At 41.3% G+C, this 16159-nt stretch overlaps 1 protein-coding gene across 1 annotated transcript in view; it reads left to right on the forward strand.

Moving 5' to 3' along the window:
- The window catches only part of SYNE1 (spectrin repeat containing nuclear envelope protein 1), a 462280-nt gene that overhangs the window by 279931 nt on the left and 166190 nt on the right, over nucleotides 1-16159 (forward strand). Inside the window, exons 85-91 of the mRNA XM_027083161.1 lie at nucleotides 307-444; nucleotides 4309-4494; nucleotides 5167-5289; nucleotides 5638-5820; nucleotides 7105-7248; nucleotides 12351-12545; nucleotides 13647-13787. Coding sequence (XP_026938962.1) covers nucleotides 307-444; nucleotides 4309-4494; nucleotides 5167-5289; nucleotides 5638-5820; nucleotides 7105-7248; nucleotides 12351-12545; nucleotides 13647-13787 — 1110 coding nt within the window. The remainder of the gene's footprint in view (nucleotides 1-306; nucleotides 445-4308; nucleotides 4495-5166; nucleotides 5290-5637; nucleotides 5821-7104; nucleotides 7249-12350; nucleotides 12546-13646; nucleotides 13788-16159) is intronic.

Here is a 16159-nt window from a genome sequence, read left to right on the forward strand (position 1 = left end):
ACTCAGTGAGGGTAGAGTAGGAAAGGAGGGAGAGAGAAGAGCTAGGTAGAGGAATAAGAGATAAGAATGGAGAATTTTTTAAAAGATTATTCAAGCATAGTAAGAACTTGGACTTTATCCTAAAGTCACTGGAAAGTCCTTAATAGATGTTCAATAAGGAAATAATTTTTCATGATACCTTTAGATACCACAGATATCATAATGATCAGTTCCTAGGATTATTATATCCAAAGAGAGACCAAAGACTGATTTCTAGCTCACGAAGCAGAGTTTACATTTGTTATCTGAATGTTAATGATTTTTCAGGCAGCATCCCATTTAGAAGAATACAATGAAATGCTGGAGACAATTCTGAAGTGGATTGAGAAAGCTAAAGTCTCAGTACATGGAAAGATTGCATGGAATTCTGCAAGCCAACTTCGGGAACAATACATTTCACATCAGGTAACTTTGGGAAAATAGTTTTCAAAGAGTAACTAAGAGAGTGCTTTGATTTAACTGGCTAGGCTGACAGAAAATTTAGAGGACCATGATGTAAAATTATTTCAGGTGCCAGGAAAAAAGAAAGGTAAGGTAGCCCTAACAACTTGTCCAGGGGATTGAAACGAAGTAGCTACCCATGAGATTTCATAAGACCATATATATAAATAAATTTCCTCCTCTGTCTCCCCTAGACTTTCCATTTCCCAAGACCAAAAATAATCATCCAGATAGGACTCTTTTTTTTGCAGCTTCTTTGAAATAATTGTATGCAGGAATATGGTGGGAAATTCTTCCCCAGGAAGAGCTGTAGGGACAGGTGGAAAGATTATAGCCTCCAGACTCAGACTGACGGGGTAACCAAGTTCTGACATTTAGAGCTGTGTAATTTGGAGGAAACTACTTTGCCTCTCAGAATTCAATCTTATCAGTAAGATGGAGATGTAAATGATATTCAGACTGCAGAGTTATCATGAAGATCAAATGGTTTAACATATGTGCCATCATCAAGCACAGTCCCTGGCACATGGGTCCTCAGTCAGAGCCTCAATTTCATGCCTCTTCCTTCCAGCCCTTCTGCCTGGTCACAGCGGGCTGACCTCCCGCAGGAAGCAGGGGTCAGCTGGGAATGAATCCACACCACATGGGGGCCGCATTACTTCATTTCCTCTGAAGTTTTCTCTCGACTATATCATCCAGGAAATTATTTCATCCCTTTATAATTTAGGCTTGAATTAGATACAGATATCTAATAGCCAGTTATCTTGCAGTCAAATACAAAATGGTCTTTATTTAAGTTACATGAGTATCCTCAAGTATTTTAGATTTTCTCTCTTTTATTCTGATTTATGTATATTCATGTCTTTTAAATGCATCCCCTTTTCCAATTCCAGTTGACAGGGTTCTAGACCAAAGCCTCATTTTCTCCTTCTTGGAATGCTTTAACAGGTTCCTAATTGGTTTCCCTGTATTTATCTTTCTTCTCTAATCAATCCTGCACACTCCTCCCAAGAAATCTTTCTTAAACAACTACAGAGTTGTTCTGCCTGACGTTATGCATTATACATTAACAGACAAGAATTAAGTTACAATTGGTGTAAACAATGAAAAAATATTCATTAGAAATCTAGAAATGCAAATTTAAAAGAGAGAGCGCATTTTAATTATCAAGTTAACAGTATTTTTAGAAGTTCATATTTAAAGAAGTGAGAGCTATCAAACACTGCTGGTAACTGCTGGTAACTTGGTTAAATCTCTTTGAAAAACAATAGGAAATGTATCATGATCAGAAGAACATTACTACTCTGTAATCTGAAATGTAGGAAATATTTTATATGAGTATTAATGACTATACTGGAATTTTAAAGAAAACTTAAATGTCAGAGTTTTCTGAGTAAATTTTTGGATTTCATAATGTAGTCTTTAAAATGACCAAGAAGGTAGTTTTTTGTTTTGTTTTTCTTTTTGTTTTTTTTTAAATAGCTCCAGCTCTCATTCATTTATGTATTCAATAATCATTTATAGAGTGCTTTCCAAAGCTAGGAATTTTGTTAGGCATTTGAAACACAAAGGATATTCCCTGCCTCTGCCCCCGGGAGTTGATAATTAAAGGGGGAAAGGAGATAGAAAGACAGATCTAGACAATTACAATGCAGTGTGATAAGTGCAGGGATTGAGAGCCCAGGATACTGAAGGAACTCATGGGAGGGTACCCAACCCAGACTGCCCAGGATGTGAGAAGATTAAGGAAGGAAAAGGTGATTCTGAGCTGAATCCTGAAAGACACGCAGCCTACTTGTCGTGGAGTTTTAGGCAAAACCGCATGTTGAAATCCCGGCAGTAGGAGTGAGGGGTGCTCTAGCTGGTGCGCTGGCGAGGAAGTGTGCAGAGCTGGAAAGAGGAAGAAGACAAAGACAGATCATGGAAGCCTGTTAAGAACTTGGCCTCTTTCTCCTGAAGTCACTCTAAGCCTTGGACAGATGTTCTGCAGGCAAGTGACAAGCTCAGACTTACAGTTTAAGAAAGATGACTTAGAAGCCTGTGGAAAACAGATGGATGAAGGTGTGACAACTAGAAGGTGGTTTCAGTATTCCAGTAGACAATGACAAGGCCTCTCTTTGGAGGCTGAGAGAGGACAAAAATCAAGGGGTATTACCCAGCAAGAACTCTGGACTTGGAGGCTGTTGGGTATGGCTGAAAGAGAGGGAGGATCCAAGCATGGTTCCCAGGTGTTTTTTTTTTTGCGGTACGCGGGCCTCTCACTGTTGTGGCCTCTCCCGTTGCGGAGCACAGGCTCCAGACGCGCAGGCTCAGTGGCCATGGCTCACGGGCCCAGCCACTCCGCGGCACGTGGGATCCTCCCGGACCAGGGCACAAACCCGTGTCCCCTGCATCGGCAGGCGGACTCTCAACCACTGCGCCACCAGGGAAGCCCCCCAGGTGTTTTTGACTTGGGCAGTTCAGTGGGTTGAGTGCGTTGAGGGACACAGGAGGACAGATGTCAGGTATTGGTGGTGACCTCACACAGACATTCAGGAGGAAACTCAGCCTGTCACACACCGTTCTGGGGAGTTCTCCCGTGCCTGACTTTATCCAAAAACAACACAGCGAGAGAAAATGCATGTGTTCTAATATCAGGTGAAAAAGATGGAAAATTGTAGGTATGTTATGATCTCAATTACCTAAAATTATACCCAAACTGAACAGCAGTTATTGCTTAAAGTTATCTCTGGGATATGGGATTATGGACTATTTTATCTTCTTTATTTTTCAGTATTTTCTAAGCTTTATAATATACATAATATATAATATGTTATATAATATATAATATGTTATATAATATATAATATGTTATATAATATATGTATTTGACATTTATTGTGAGAAAAAAGATGTACTTTATTTTTTAAAATAAGAATCTATTGCCTAAGAGTAATGTCCCATCTCTCATTTCGCCTCTTTACACATCACACATCCCAGGAACTGCACATTTTGTGCTCACTCACCTATGTGCCTTTGCTTATTATTCTGTCCCCTCAGCATAAAATGTCTTTCCTTTCCCTCCCCATCTGTCAATACAAACCTTCTTCTGACTCAGCTCAAATGTGACTCTCCCAGGAAGCCTTCTCTCAACCCTCCTGCAAGCAGTAGCACATCTCACTTCTGGCATCCTTAACCCTTTCTTCTTTCACTCTGCTTATAAAATGCATATTACATGCTTCTTATTCTGTTGATGTTGTTATTCGTCCCCAGAGATGATACTATCTTGAATGACAAGGGCTTTGTTTTATGCCAAGTTGTTTCTACCCCTTTGTCTCACTTAAAGCAAGTGTTTGTGATGCTCTTGTCTTATTTTCATTTCTTAGATCCATATATGCTTAGGTCTTAGATACAGAATATGAGACGTGAAAAGCATCGCTTTAGTTTGAATATGAGAGAAGGGGGGCCAGTGACCTGATGAAGATACCCAGTGCGTCAGAGCATCACCACTGTTGGCGGTACTCACGTCCTGACCCTCACCAGGGAGCCGCTTGGGGTGGCAGTTGCAGCAGTAGCCTTATGGTCCAACACAGGTGGCCTCAACAAATTGTTTACAGCTCCTGAAATTTGATTTCTTTTTGAAAAGGGGGTAACAGGAAGTGAGGAGCAGGCACAGGGCTGTGAAGGTTAAACACAGTAAGACACACGACCTACACAATGTGCATGGAAAATGTGAATTACATCTCCTTACTCCCTCCCCAGTCTGATGGTCTTTAAACCACACCGTATTGATTACCCATACCTCTCTGCCTACCTGTCAATGTCATGAACATTGATAATTCACTCTAGACCATGCTAGAAGAATCTGAAGAGATTTACAACAATCTGGAAGTGATGACTGAGAAATTACAGTACCTCAATAGCGTATACCATACGGAAAAAATGTCTCAGCAAGTAGCAGACCTGGGACGGGAGACTGAGGGGCTGCGGCAGATGATCAGAATTCATTTGCAGAATCTCCACGATGCTGCCAAGGTAAAACATAAAATGTTTTCTTTAAAAAAAAAGTAATTTAAATGGAAAAGTCTATCATTAAAAAAACAATCGTGGTTGTATATCAAACGTAGAATGCTTACCTCTGATGAGCCTTCTTGACTGTGATGGTTATGGTTGTGTGTCTGACTCACAGTGACGCCAAACAACACCTAAACATCGGAGTTTGGAGCAGAGAAAGATTTGGGCCATGCAAGGAGACGGGTGGCTCATGCCCCACAAAACCCCAAACGCTTTGCAGGGTTTCAGCAAAGCATTTTTAAAGTCCGGGAGAGGGAGGGGGGCTTCACAGCATATGTGATCAGCTTGTGCACAGTTCTCTGACTGGTTGAGGTAACAGGGAGATGTCACAGGGCTTAACAGTATCAGTCCTTAAGCTCCAGGAGGCCTGGGGCTGTGAGCTCCTGGTCATCAAGTAATTAACATCTTCCATCTGGTGGGGGCTTTTCAGCTCCGTTAAACAGCTCAGGAAATGTGCATGAGATACTGTTATCTGGGTACTTCAGAGAGGAGCTCAAGCAGAGGGTATTGGGGAGGGGGTTTGCCCCAGAAAGCCTTAGAGGGTCCTGCCTGGTTACATGATGCTATTCTCCACCTATGACTTTGGACTTCAAGTGCTTATATATCGACATTAACATCGCTCTTACTCTGCAGGATATGAAAAAATTTGAAACAGAGCTCAGAAACTTACAAGTTGCTTTGGAGCAAGCCCAGACAGCACTGACTTCTCCAGAAGTTGGACGTCTTAGTCTCAAGGAGCAACTCTCTCACCGACAGGCAAGCAAAAATAATTCAGGGGAAATGGGTAGGGAGCTATATTTTTGAAAAAGAAAGGATAGTTAGGAAAAGTAATTTCTAAACTCTGTTTTAGTCTGAGCACTGTATGCATGATTTAAAAAAATACCTGGGAAAATTTTTATAACTTGGGACAGAGCTGTCATTTAGTAAATGTCTCTTGCTTATGAAATAAACATTAAAACATAAAATATTTCAGAATATACATTTTAAATGGAAAATGTATATTTTATGTATACATCTATTTTATGTAAATAAATAAATTATCAAATTTGTATAAGGTATAAAATTTAAAATTTTAAAATATAAAATATGAACTGGCACTTTCAGCGTTTGCTCTCTGAGATGGAGTCACTCAAGCCAAAAGTCCACGCAGTGCAGAGGAGCCAGAGCGCGCTCCGGATCCCCGAGGACGTTGTCACCAGCTTGCCGCTGTGCCACGCAGCTCTGCGCCTGCAGGAGGGGGCCAGCCGGCTCCAGCACACAGCCATCCAGCAGTGCAACATCATGCAGGCACGTGCAGCGGGGCCAGCCGGCGTCTGCAGGCGGTCCCCACGCCACCCACAGAGCAGCACCAGATGAGTCATGGGCTGCTTTTCTTAGCATTTGCGTGGGCTCAACCATCAAAACACATCCAGAGTGTTAACTCAGACAGCTTGTTGTGGTTATATAAAATAAGGACATGAGATGCTATCATTTGGATCATCCACAAAAGCCTGGGGAAAGCTCTATTAAAAATATCCTTTGGTGAAAACTATCTTTTAGCAATTATTTTTTTTATAAAGAACAACTTAACGAAGGTTAATTTTTGTATTCAATCATAGATTTTTATCTCATTATTCATCTGAAAATCATCTAGAACTTTGTAATAAGACTTTACTGCTAGGGTATATTACAGAATTTTTTTTCTTTTTTTATATTTCAGCTTATTGATACATTTTATTGCCTGAGAAGAACATCCAACTATAACTCTTAGTCTTTTCCCCTAATAAGAGAACAATTATTTACTAGGAAGAAATGACACTATTTATCTCTTACCTACTTTCAACTAATATTTCACCTACTTTATCCAAAAATTGTATACATGTTCTCTCATTAAACCACTAATGGTCTATTTGGTCAACTCTACTTACATTATCTTGTAATTTTTTAGACAGTAAATTTCTGAGGGTAGAAGTCATGCTTCATTCTTTTTTTTTTTTTTTTTGCGGTACGCGGGCCTCTCACTGTTGTGGCCTCTCCCGTTGTGGAGCAGAGGCTCCGGACACGCAGGCTCAGCGGCCATGGCTCACGGGCCCAGCCACTCTGCGGCATGTGGGATCTTCCCAGACCGGGGCACGAACCCGTGTCCCCTGCATCGGCAGGCAGACTCTCAACCACTGCGCCACCAGGGAAGCCCCCCATGCTTCATTCATTTTTATATCCCCTATTCCAGCACTTAGCTGAGTGCCTTACATATATATTTAGTATTTCTTTGATGGAAAAATGAAGTAATCATGTTTTTCGTACTGCTTTCTACCATGTTCTAGACCATGACATTGCTGTCTTTAGGACAATACGGAGGAGAAAGAGGATCTAGCCACTTAACTATTTTCAGACCATCAATAATCTTGCCAAAATGTTTTAGAGAGAAGGCTCTGAAATATCATCTAGGAATTTTCCCCATCATTTCTTTGTTCCCTTGACACATGGGTAAATAGGAGTCAGCACCAGAGTTTGGCACATAGCATCACAGAAGCACTTACACAGTTATTGACATAGACAGATAATTGTCTTTTTTTTTTTTTTCTTTCAAAGGAGGCTGTGGTGCAATATGAACAATACGAGCAAGAAATGCAGCACCTCCAGGAGCTCATAGAAGGAGCTCACAGAGAGATTGAGGATAAGCCTGTGGCCACCAGCGACATCCAGGAGCTGCAAGCCCAGATTTCCCGGCACGAGGTATGACGAGCCGAGTTCAAGGGCAGGACACTGGCTTGGTGAGGATATGTAATTGGTTTCCAGCGGACGAAAGAGAAAGGTCTTCCCTGTCCAGGGCATAATGTGTTGGGTTCTTGGAGAGCCTCTCTGACTCTCTTTACATTTTGAGGGCTATTTCTGCTGATACTTTCCAAGACCCAGTAGCATGAGTCTTCCCCTTGATTCCAAAACCTCTTGACCCGGCATTCATGACATATCTCCAGCACGACCCACCGACTGCCTCCTGCAGAATTCTCACAGTTCATACACCAAAACACACTGTACTCCCTGTCTTTACAAACTGCAAGGAACAGCAGTGCTCAAAGCCTTGCTGCTCTGATGGTCCTCTTTTAAAAGAAGGGGTCGGTCTTGTTGAAAAGAAAATCATTTGCTGTTTCACATATAGGTCACTTCACCTGCTTTTACCAGAATCAGAGAATGACTCATGTTGTTTGTTTTGTGGGTTTCCAGATTATGCCTGTTAGCATCTTCCCCATTTTCAAATGCACCTCCTTCTTTGTACCTTTGGAATCATTATGACCTTAGGACTTGGACACCCCTTGTGCAGACCTGGTCTCAGAGATCATACAAGGAGCTTGAGTGTTCCAGCTCCTTGACAGTTAGCAGTGAATTTCCTCTCCTGACCCGTCAAACCCTATATAGATCACATTTACTCTTTCCTTGGGGGCTGGCTCCCAGCATCATGAATTTTGGAAGGTGACTGGGGGGTGGGGTGGGGTGTGTCTTATTTCTCTGTGCCAAGGAAAGACATTCAGTGTTTCCTTCCGTCTGCTCTATTTTAACTTCATTGTCATAAGAACAACAGTTTTTCCAAACCAAATAGCATAGTAAGATTCCCAAAAGATTCAACTGTCGCTTTTTTTTTTAATTTTTATTTTATATTGGAGCATAGTTGATTAACAATGTTGTGTTAGTGTCAGGTGTAAGGTTGGGAAATCTTACTTCCCCCCTTTCCAAATGCAGTTCTCTAGTTTCTTGTCACAGCCAGTGAGTGCCTCCAACACTTAACATTTGCATATGCTTTACAAGTAATGTAAATAAATACCCCACCTACATTTACTTCTACACCGTAGATAATCATCTGTGTTAACTATTCATTTCTCTTCTGCCACTAAAGCAGTTAAATGAAAAGATGTTTCGCAACTATTTGAAACACTGTTTATATGTCATACATTAGACTGTATAATACAAATTTATTTTGAAACTACTTCTAATCCCATTTTGTAAGACCCAGAATTTTGTTGTAACAACTTTTCAGTCACAGCACAGAAAATATGTTTTTAAAAATCTATCTGGAATAACAATAATTATCATTGCTGCTGTGGTTGCTTTTTTGTTTGTTTTATGTTTTTTAAAACAATTCACAAAGTTTTTAGAGTATCTTTTACAACAACCCTGTGAGGTAAGAATTTTTTTGTGTGTATCATCTCCATGTTACCGATGAGAAAACAAAAACGGATTTTTTAGAATGACCTCCAGATCTTCCAGATCTAGTAACTGATAGAAACCAGATTCTAATCTACTACCTTTGGGGACTTCCCTGGCGGTTCAGTGGTTAAGACTCCGAGGTTCCACTGCAGGGGGCATGGGTTCGATCCCTGGACAGGGAACTAAGATCACACATAAAAGAAAAGAATGATGGTCCAGGAGAATAAACGACTTGCCCAAGATCATTACAGAGCCGGCTTTCAGCAGACTCAGCCGTAGACTGTCCTCTGGCTGCTGTCCAGTGATCTGTTCATTTCGTCACATTTTCTCCTCCCATTTCTAAACATTAGTGTAGATGTGTTAGTTTCGTCATGTGATTTAGATTCCATTTTCTTTTTTGTTCTTTTTTTTTTTTTTTGCGGTACGCGGGCCTCTCACTGTTGTGGCCTCTCCTGTTGCGGAGCACAGGCTCCGGACGCACAGGCTCAGCGGCCATGGCTCACGGGCCCAGCCGCTCTGCGGCACGTGGGATGTTCCCGGACTGGGGCACGAACCCGTATCCCCTGCATCGACAGGCGGACTCTCAACCACTGTGCCACCAGGGAAGCCCTCCATTTTCATATTTAAAATGAAGTAGTCCTGTGTAAGGCTCATTGTATGTGTAAAACAAACACAGGAAGGAAAGTGCTGCATGGGGAAAGCCTGATTCATAACATAGAATTTTGGAAGAATGTTTTTTCGTGTATTTTCTGTCTGCTTTTAATGGAATTTAATCTTGAGGTGAGGCTAGTTTCCATATGGATAACTTAAACTCATTGTTCATTTCTAAGGAATTTGCATTTTTTCTTGTAATTTTTCAAATGTTGCATTTAATTTGAAAAAACCTTATCCTGTCACTTTTAAATGATAGGAGAGAATACTCAGAGCTCTTCGCTTTCCACATGACGCAGAAGGCCTGCTCCTGTACCTGAAATTCCCACCTGTACACTCATCCTTTGTAATCATTTTCAGAAATACTCAGTAAAAACTAAAAATACGTATGCTTCCTGAGACTGGGGAACACATTAACCCCCTTAGTGCTCCATTTTGATTTAGCAAATTTGACCACTAAGCCACAAAGTTCATGGGATATAGGCAGGTTTATTCTTACAGAAGAAAGTTATCGAGAGATGTTTCTCCAAGGGGATCACATGAACTAACCATGAAATGCAGATTCTCGTAAGCCTAGTAAATCGAAAACTTTTGAAACCTAGACCAGTATTGCATTTCTAACAAACAACTCAGATGAGTTTGTTTTTAAAATATTGCTACTAGTGTTTTATTTATTTTTAAATTTTTTGGCTATGCCGAGCAACATGTGGGATCTTAGTTCCCCGACCAGGGATTGAACCTGCGTCCCCTGCATTGGAAGCACGAAGTCTTAACCACTGGACTGCCAGGGAAGTCCCCTAGATGAGTTTTATATACAATAACTTGAGAACATCGATTTAGGAAATGGGCGTTTGGTGTCAGCGTGCTGGGCAGGGTACTGCAGTAGGGGCCGTGACCATCCACGTAGGCACAAAGGATGGGAGGCCTAAGACTAACTCCACTTCACACAGAGGCTTCAAATCTACCAGATAGGGCAAGCCATGGTAAGGAGGCTTAGTGATTTGTCCTGTGAAAACATAGAATTCAAGGAGTGCGGTGCGCTGGTAGATGACTTCCATGTGTACACGTTTACCAATTATTATAGAGTACTCATGTGTTAGGCACTAGACCAGATGTGGTAAATAGCTATTTAATCACTATTATAAAAATCCTATTAGGTTTAACTAAGTAAGTATCTGTAACAGTGAAAAGTAAAGAACTGATGATTTCTACTTTTTTTTTTTTTTTTGTGGTACGCGGGCCTCTCACTGTTGTGGCCTCTCCCATTGCGGAGCACAGGCCCCAGACGCACAGGCCCAGCGGCCATGGCTCACGGGCCCAGCCGCTCCGCGGCATGTGGGATCTTCCCGGACCTGGGCACGAACCCGTGTCCCCTGCATTAGCAGGCGGACTCTCAACCACTGCGCCACCAGGGAAACCCATGATTTCTACTTTTTAAATCCTTGCTGAAAAAATCCCTGTACTTCTGTATTAGAAAGAAGACAGGATGCTGGCTGAGTTCTGCTGGACTGCTTTCCCTTCCACCCACCCAGTCAGCTTTGGTTGGGAGGGGAGAAACAAAATGACAACAATAGCAAAATGGTATGTGTGTACATATACACATACACATGTACATATACATGCACGTATCATTTTGCTCTTGTCATTTTGTTTGTTTCTGAACTTCAGGTTCAAAGCTCTAGTTTGAGTGTGTATACACACATTATCATTTTAAAGACTTACAAAGGGCTTCCCTGGTGGTGCAGTGGTTGGGAGTCCGCCTGCCGATGCAGGGGACACGGGTTCGTGCCCCGGTCCGGGAAGATCCCACATGCCGCGGAGCGGCTGGGCCCGTGAGCCATGGCCGCTGAGCCTGCGCGTCCGGAGCCTGTGCTCCACAACGGGAGAGGCCACAACAGTGAGAGGCCTGCGTACCACACACACACAAAAAACCTCACAAAACGTGTTCCGTACAAATGCTAAATGACAGCTTTTCAGGTGAAGGAGCCAAATAAAAGGAATAGAAAAAAATAGTGATTTTGTACTTTTAGGGTTAATGTTTTACATGAATGTAATAAAAAAGAATGAATGTTTAAATCTTCATCTTTTAACTTATGTATGCATCTTTTAAGCAAGAAAGTATAAATTTAACATTTTAGAGTTACCATTTTAGATTATTCTTTTAGGATTTTAATATATTAGATTTTTTAAGAGCTATGTGCTGTTGAGAATATATTGTCAATTAGCTCTTTGTAAAAGTTTTAAAACTTCTATCTCTCAAAACAGTTTTTTTCAACAAGAAAAAAAATTAAAAGCCATTAAAATTGAACCAAACTTCAAGTTCAAAGCCCTAGTTTGAGGCATCAGAAACATTGGAGGCATGATGGCATACATGAGGGAAAATTTCATGAATGTACAAAATTTTATTTGGGGTGTAATCTGCATAAAAAAATAAGGGTTTCCTAAGTGATATTCACCTTATCTGCAAAAAAGCAACTCCGCGGGTCACAGGAATTAGGAGCAGTTTACTTTGTGATGCGTCTGTCACAAATGACTGCTCTGTTTGACATATTCCGGAGGGTTAAGAGCTGAGCATTGCGTTTTTGGCAGTGTTAGTCATCACATGACCTAATTTGCCTGGCATGAACCATCTGGCAGTTTTAGATTCCTTAGGCATTTTCAAGAAAGTTGCCAGGGCTTAACTTCCCATAAATTCCGATGCGGCCCGGAGCGCCTCTCGGGATTAGAATCCCCCTGGCGTTGTCTCTGCCGCCGCGCGTGCCGCAGCACCCCTTCCGGCCCCGCCGCGCTGTGGTCTGGCTCGGGGAGCGCGGCAGGCAGGCTCCGCGCTCGCACCGTCCACATCCTGCCTCCCCGCCGCTCCGTCTGGCGCAGCCCTGAGATTTCATTGGCCAGCCCCGGAGGAAGATGAACGCTACTAGTTCTGTTTCCTTCGGATGCTGCTGTGACACCCGGGGCGCGGGGGGGCGGGAATGTTTCCTCAGGAGCTGGCTCAGAAAATCAAGGGCTACCAGGAGCAGATCGCTTCTTTGAACTCCAAGTGCAAGATGCTGACCGTGAAAGCCAAGCACGCCACCATGCTGCTGACGGTGACCGACGTGGAGCGTCTGGCGGAGGGGATGGAGAACCTGGACGGGGAGCTCCTCCCCGCGACCTCGGCCCACCCCTCTGTGGTCATGGTAAGTAAGGGTCAAGGCCAGTTTGCTGGGTGCCAGCTCGCTCTCTTCTGACTGTCTCCTGCCTAGTGGCTTTGGGCTCTTCTCCGTGGCTTGGTTTAGGGATCAGTGCCCGGTCTTGCAGATTAGAACTCAGGAACGTCCCCTTAACTCTCTGACTACCTTTGGGCCAAGGCCAATCTTTGACGCTGTAAACAGTGACAGTTGAAACGAAGCTATTTGTTTGAGACTCCTGAATTACTTAACGTGCTGAAAGTTGGCCCTGCATTTGTTTATAATTTAGCAGTAATACTCAGAAGCTCTGAGCTTCAGAACAATTCCTTTGCACAGTTTTCTAGTTTTCTGGGGGATGGGAGAAGCATGCTACATATATGTTTTGTGTGTTTTTCCAGCTGAAGCACTGGCTGACTAGGTATGTTTGAGTATTCTGTTGTGTAAATGTTTGATAAATTATGGAAGGAAAGCTATTATTAGACAAATAAGAAACTAGAAAATCCAAAGTTTCCCTTTGGATTAAAATAAGTTCCATTAATTTCTCTCTGCAACATTATTTCCTCATAACTTTGCATCTAAACTGCGTTAATTAGTTTGATAACTCAGTGTTTTTCAGTGCTGTATATTTCCCACACATAATGTGCTTGTGCTTTGGGTAGTGTATAACCATACCTGGACTCTTTTGGCAGTATATTACTCTGGGTGCATTTATCTTGCTAGAATATTTGGAATTTGAAATATCCACAAAAGACCAAGCTTTATTTCATAGACCCTTCCCTCATTGGTATGATTCATGATTTTAATTTATAAAGATACAATCAATCAAGAAAAGGAAAATAAATTAAAGAGATAATTCATCAACAAGAACACTCTATAATGTGACGTGCATCCCTTATCCCTGTTTATATTACAAATGGCCCCTAGGAGCATATTCACGTGAGGACGAAATTTTCAGATGGTAACACAGAATTTGTATGTAAATTTGGGTCTCAGTAATTCTAACTTTTGTTGTATAGTTATCTCTGTTTTGGCCTGTGCGTGCCTGACCAGGTCTTTTGTTAACATAGCTAACCAATTTTCATGTCCTTTGGGCAACATTTTATGTGACAGATGACTGCAGGTCGCTGTCACACTTTGCTGTCACCGGTCACTGAGGAGTCTGGGGAGGAGGGAACCAACAGTGAGATTTCCTCTCCACCTGCCTGTCGCTCCCCTTCACCTGTGGCTAATACAGATGCTTCCATTAACCAGGTACCGCCCACTTGGCATTCCTCCAGCTAAAATCTCTGAACGGATGCAGGGCTCCATTCTCTGTTCTTATGAGATTATGGGTATGAATCGTAGACTTTGAGAAACACACCGTTAGGTGTGATAGTTGCACAAACTGTGATTGTCATGTGAGACCAATACTGGCTTAACCCACCATCTCCTCTCCCAGGCTACTGAAATGAGATGAGCAAAAATTAGGTCACAGAAATGATAGCTGGAGAAGGGCCTGTTTTAAGGCATTATGGCTTTAGTTTCTGACAGCTGTCTGTAATGGAGTACTGCATCCTAACAGAAAATGAAATGTTCGTGTCACTGTTGTAAAATAACATGATTCTATTGCTGTTTTAACATTTTCACTGAACATAGTTTTGACGCTTACCAGCTCAGATTTTGAAGATGGAAAATTTATGTTCACTGTATCAGACTTTTTCTTTATTTGCTAATTGCCAACAAAATTAAAGGCTGTCAGTGTATATTTTGGAGTGCCTAAGTAGATTTGCATTTTGAGTTTTCTTACTTATCTTTCAATAATCTTAAATTTTATTTTTTATAAAATGGGGACCATAGCTCGCTGTTATGAGGTGTCTTTTTTGTGTACACTATATTAAATATAGATTATACTAAATTAAATATGTCAAAAATTTTCACGAAAAATATTGGATAGAGTTCAAAAAGATGCTTTTACAATAACCAAAATTGTTTTAATGCGTGTTGAATAATACTTTCTTTTTTTTTCCTTTAGCCAAAAAACTGAAAAAATATTTTAATTACCTTATCATGAAATTACTAGTGTTCAAAGAAGTTAAAATTTATTATCAAGAGAGAAGCATTGAACATTGCAAGTGTTCTATAAGCTGTATTACAAATCAATCATATTATTTTTTTTTTAAAGCAAAAGCATTCAAAATAGGATTTCTGTGATAAAAAGAACCTACCTCCCCCCAAAAGGGGAAAATGAAACAAAGACACCTTTAGATAAGACAGTCCTCTTGGAGGGAATTCCCTGGTCAGGCAACTAAGATCCTGCAAGCTGTGTGGCACGGCCAAAAAAACAAACAAACAAACAATTCTCATGGTAAAAATCTGTGTAGCTTTAGGGAACATATCAATTCATGCATTCATCAGATACATTGCGAGCACCTGCTGGGCATAACGCCTTGTGCTGGGTCCCAGAGGTGTAACAAAGGCGGAGACAGCAGTGGCCCTTGCCCTCAAGCACCTTGTAATCTAGAGAAAAAGTGGCCATAAGATGAATAATAACAAAAGTGATGAGAGGAAATTAAAAAAAAAAAAAGTTCACAGTGTTCTGGAGCATTTGGAAAACAGTTCTCCAAATTCTGATTTTAAAATATGAATTACTCATTCTTTGATGATGTGTTCTTCCCTGTGGTCACAGATTGTCGTTAGAATCATAGAAATATGGCTAGAGTCAGCTTTTTATTGTGTAAGAAAAATGTATCCTATATAATGTGCTTAATGTTCTTAACATTTTCAAATTGAACAATGAACACGGACCTTTGGACTAACACTTGGGAAGAGCATCCCTTTCCTAAAATTATAAGTCTCAGTGCTGCATCCTGTGAAGTGTCTTTCCATGTACATGGGAAAGTGTTCTGTAAATGGTAAAATATGCAAACATTTTTATTATGATGACTTTAACTGTCCAGCTCAATCAAATCCCAAAATTATGAGCAAAATTGTGCTTTGTCTTAATCCCGTTTTGACACTCTACTCTGCCCATATCAACATCAATTTAAATCACATTATTAACCTAACGTACTTACATATGGAACTGCAAATTAGGGGGAAAAAATCTTCATTTAGTTCATGTCAGGCAGCTATACTCTCAGGAAGCTGTTGGAAAGCAAAAATATAATGGTTGGTGTTAGACAAATCGATCCCATCGTTCCAGCCACATGTTATGTTGTCCAGTGATGTAAGACAGGGGAAAATGAACAAATGCTGCAACATGGCCAGTGATGCCTGGATCTACAAAATTTTCTCTTGAAACTGAGAACATTTAGAATTCCCATAAGTTCCAGTTTGCAGACTCAAAACACTGTACAGAATGTGCACAGCTGTTTCAAGGAGCGGCCAAATATAACGGCTTTATAAAGTCGCAGCTGTTAAAATAAGGCTGTGTGCTTGCCGCTTCTGTAAGTAGATCTGCGTTATATAACTAACTGATCCCCTGCAGTCAGTGTGTTCTCTCTCTGACAGTAGTTATTAGCTGAAATGTGATAACAGTTTAGTTTACTTGAGGGTAGAAATAACGAGGCAGCCACAGAACTTGCTGCAGGCTTCTTGATCTTATTGAAAGCCAGCCAAGGCTTGGGCTTCTCCTCGGAAGAGCT

This window comes from Aethalodelphis obliquidens, unplaced genomic scaffold, assembly GCF_003676395.1.
Source record: "Aethalodelphis obliquidens isolate GAN/ISIS:26980383/991018 unplaced genomic scaffold, ASM367639v1 scaffold3, whole genome shotgun sequence".
NCBI classification, from domain to species: Eukaryota; Metazoa; Chordata; class Mammalia; order Artiodactyla; family Delphinidae; genus Aethalodelphis; species Aethalodelphis obliquidens.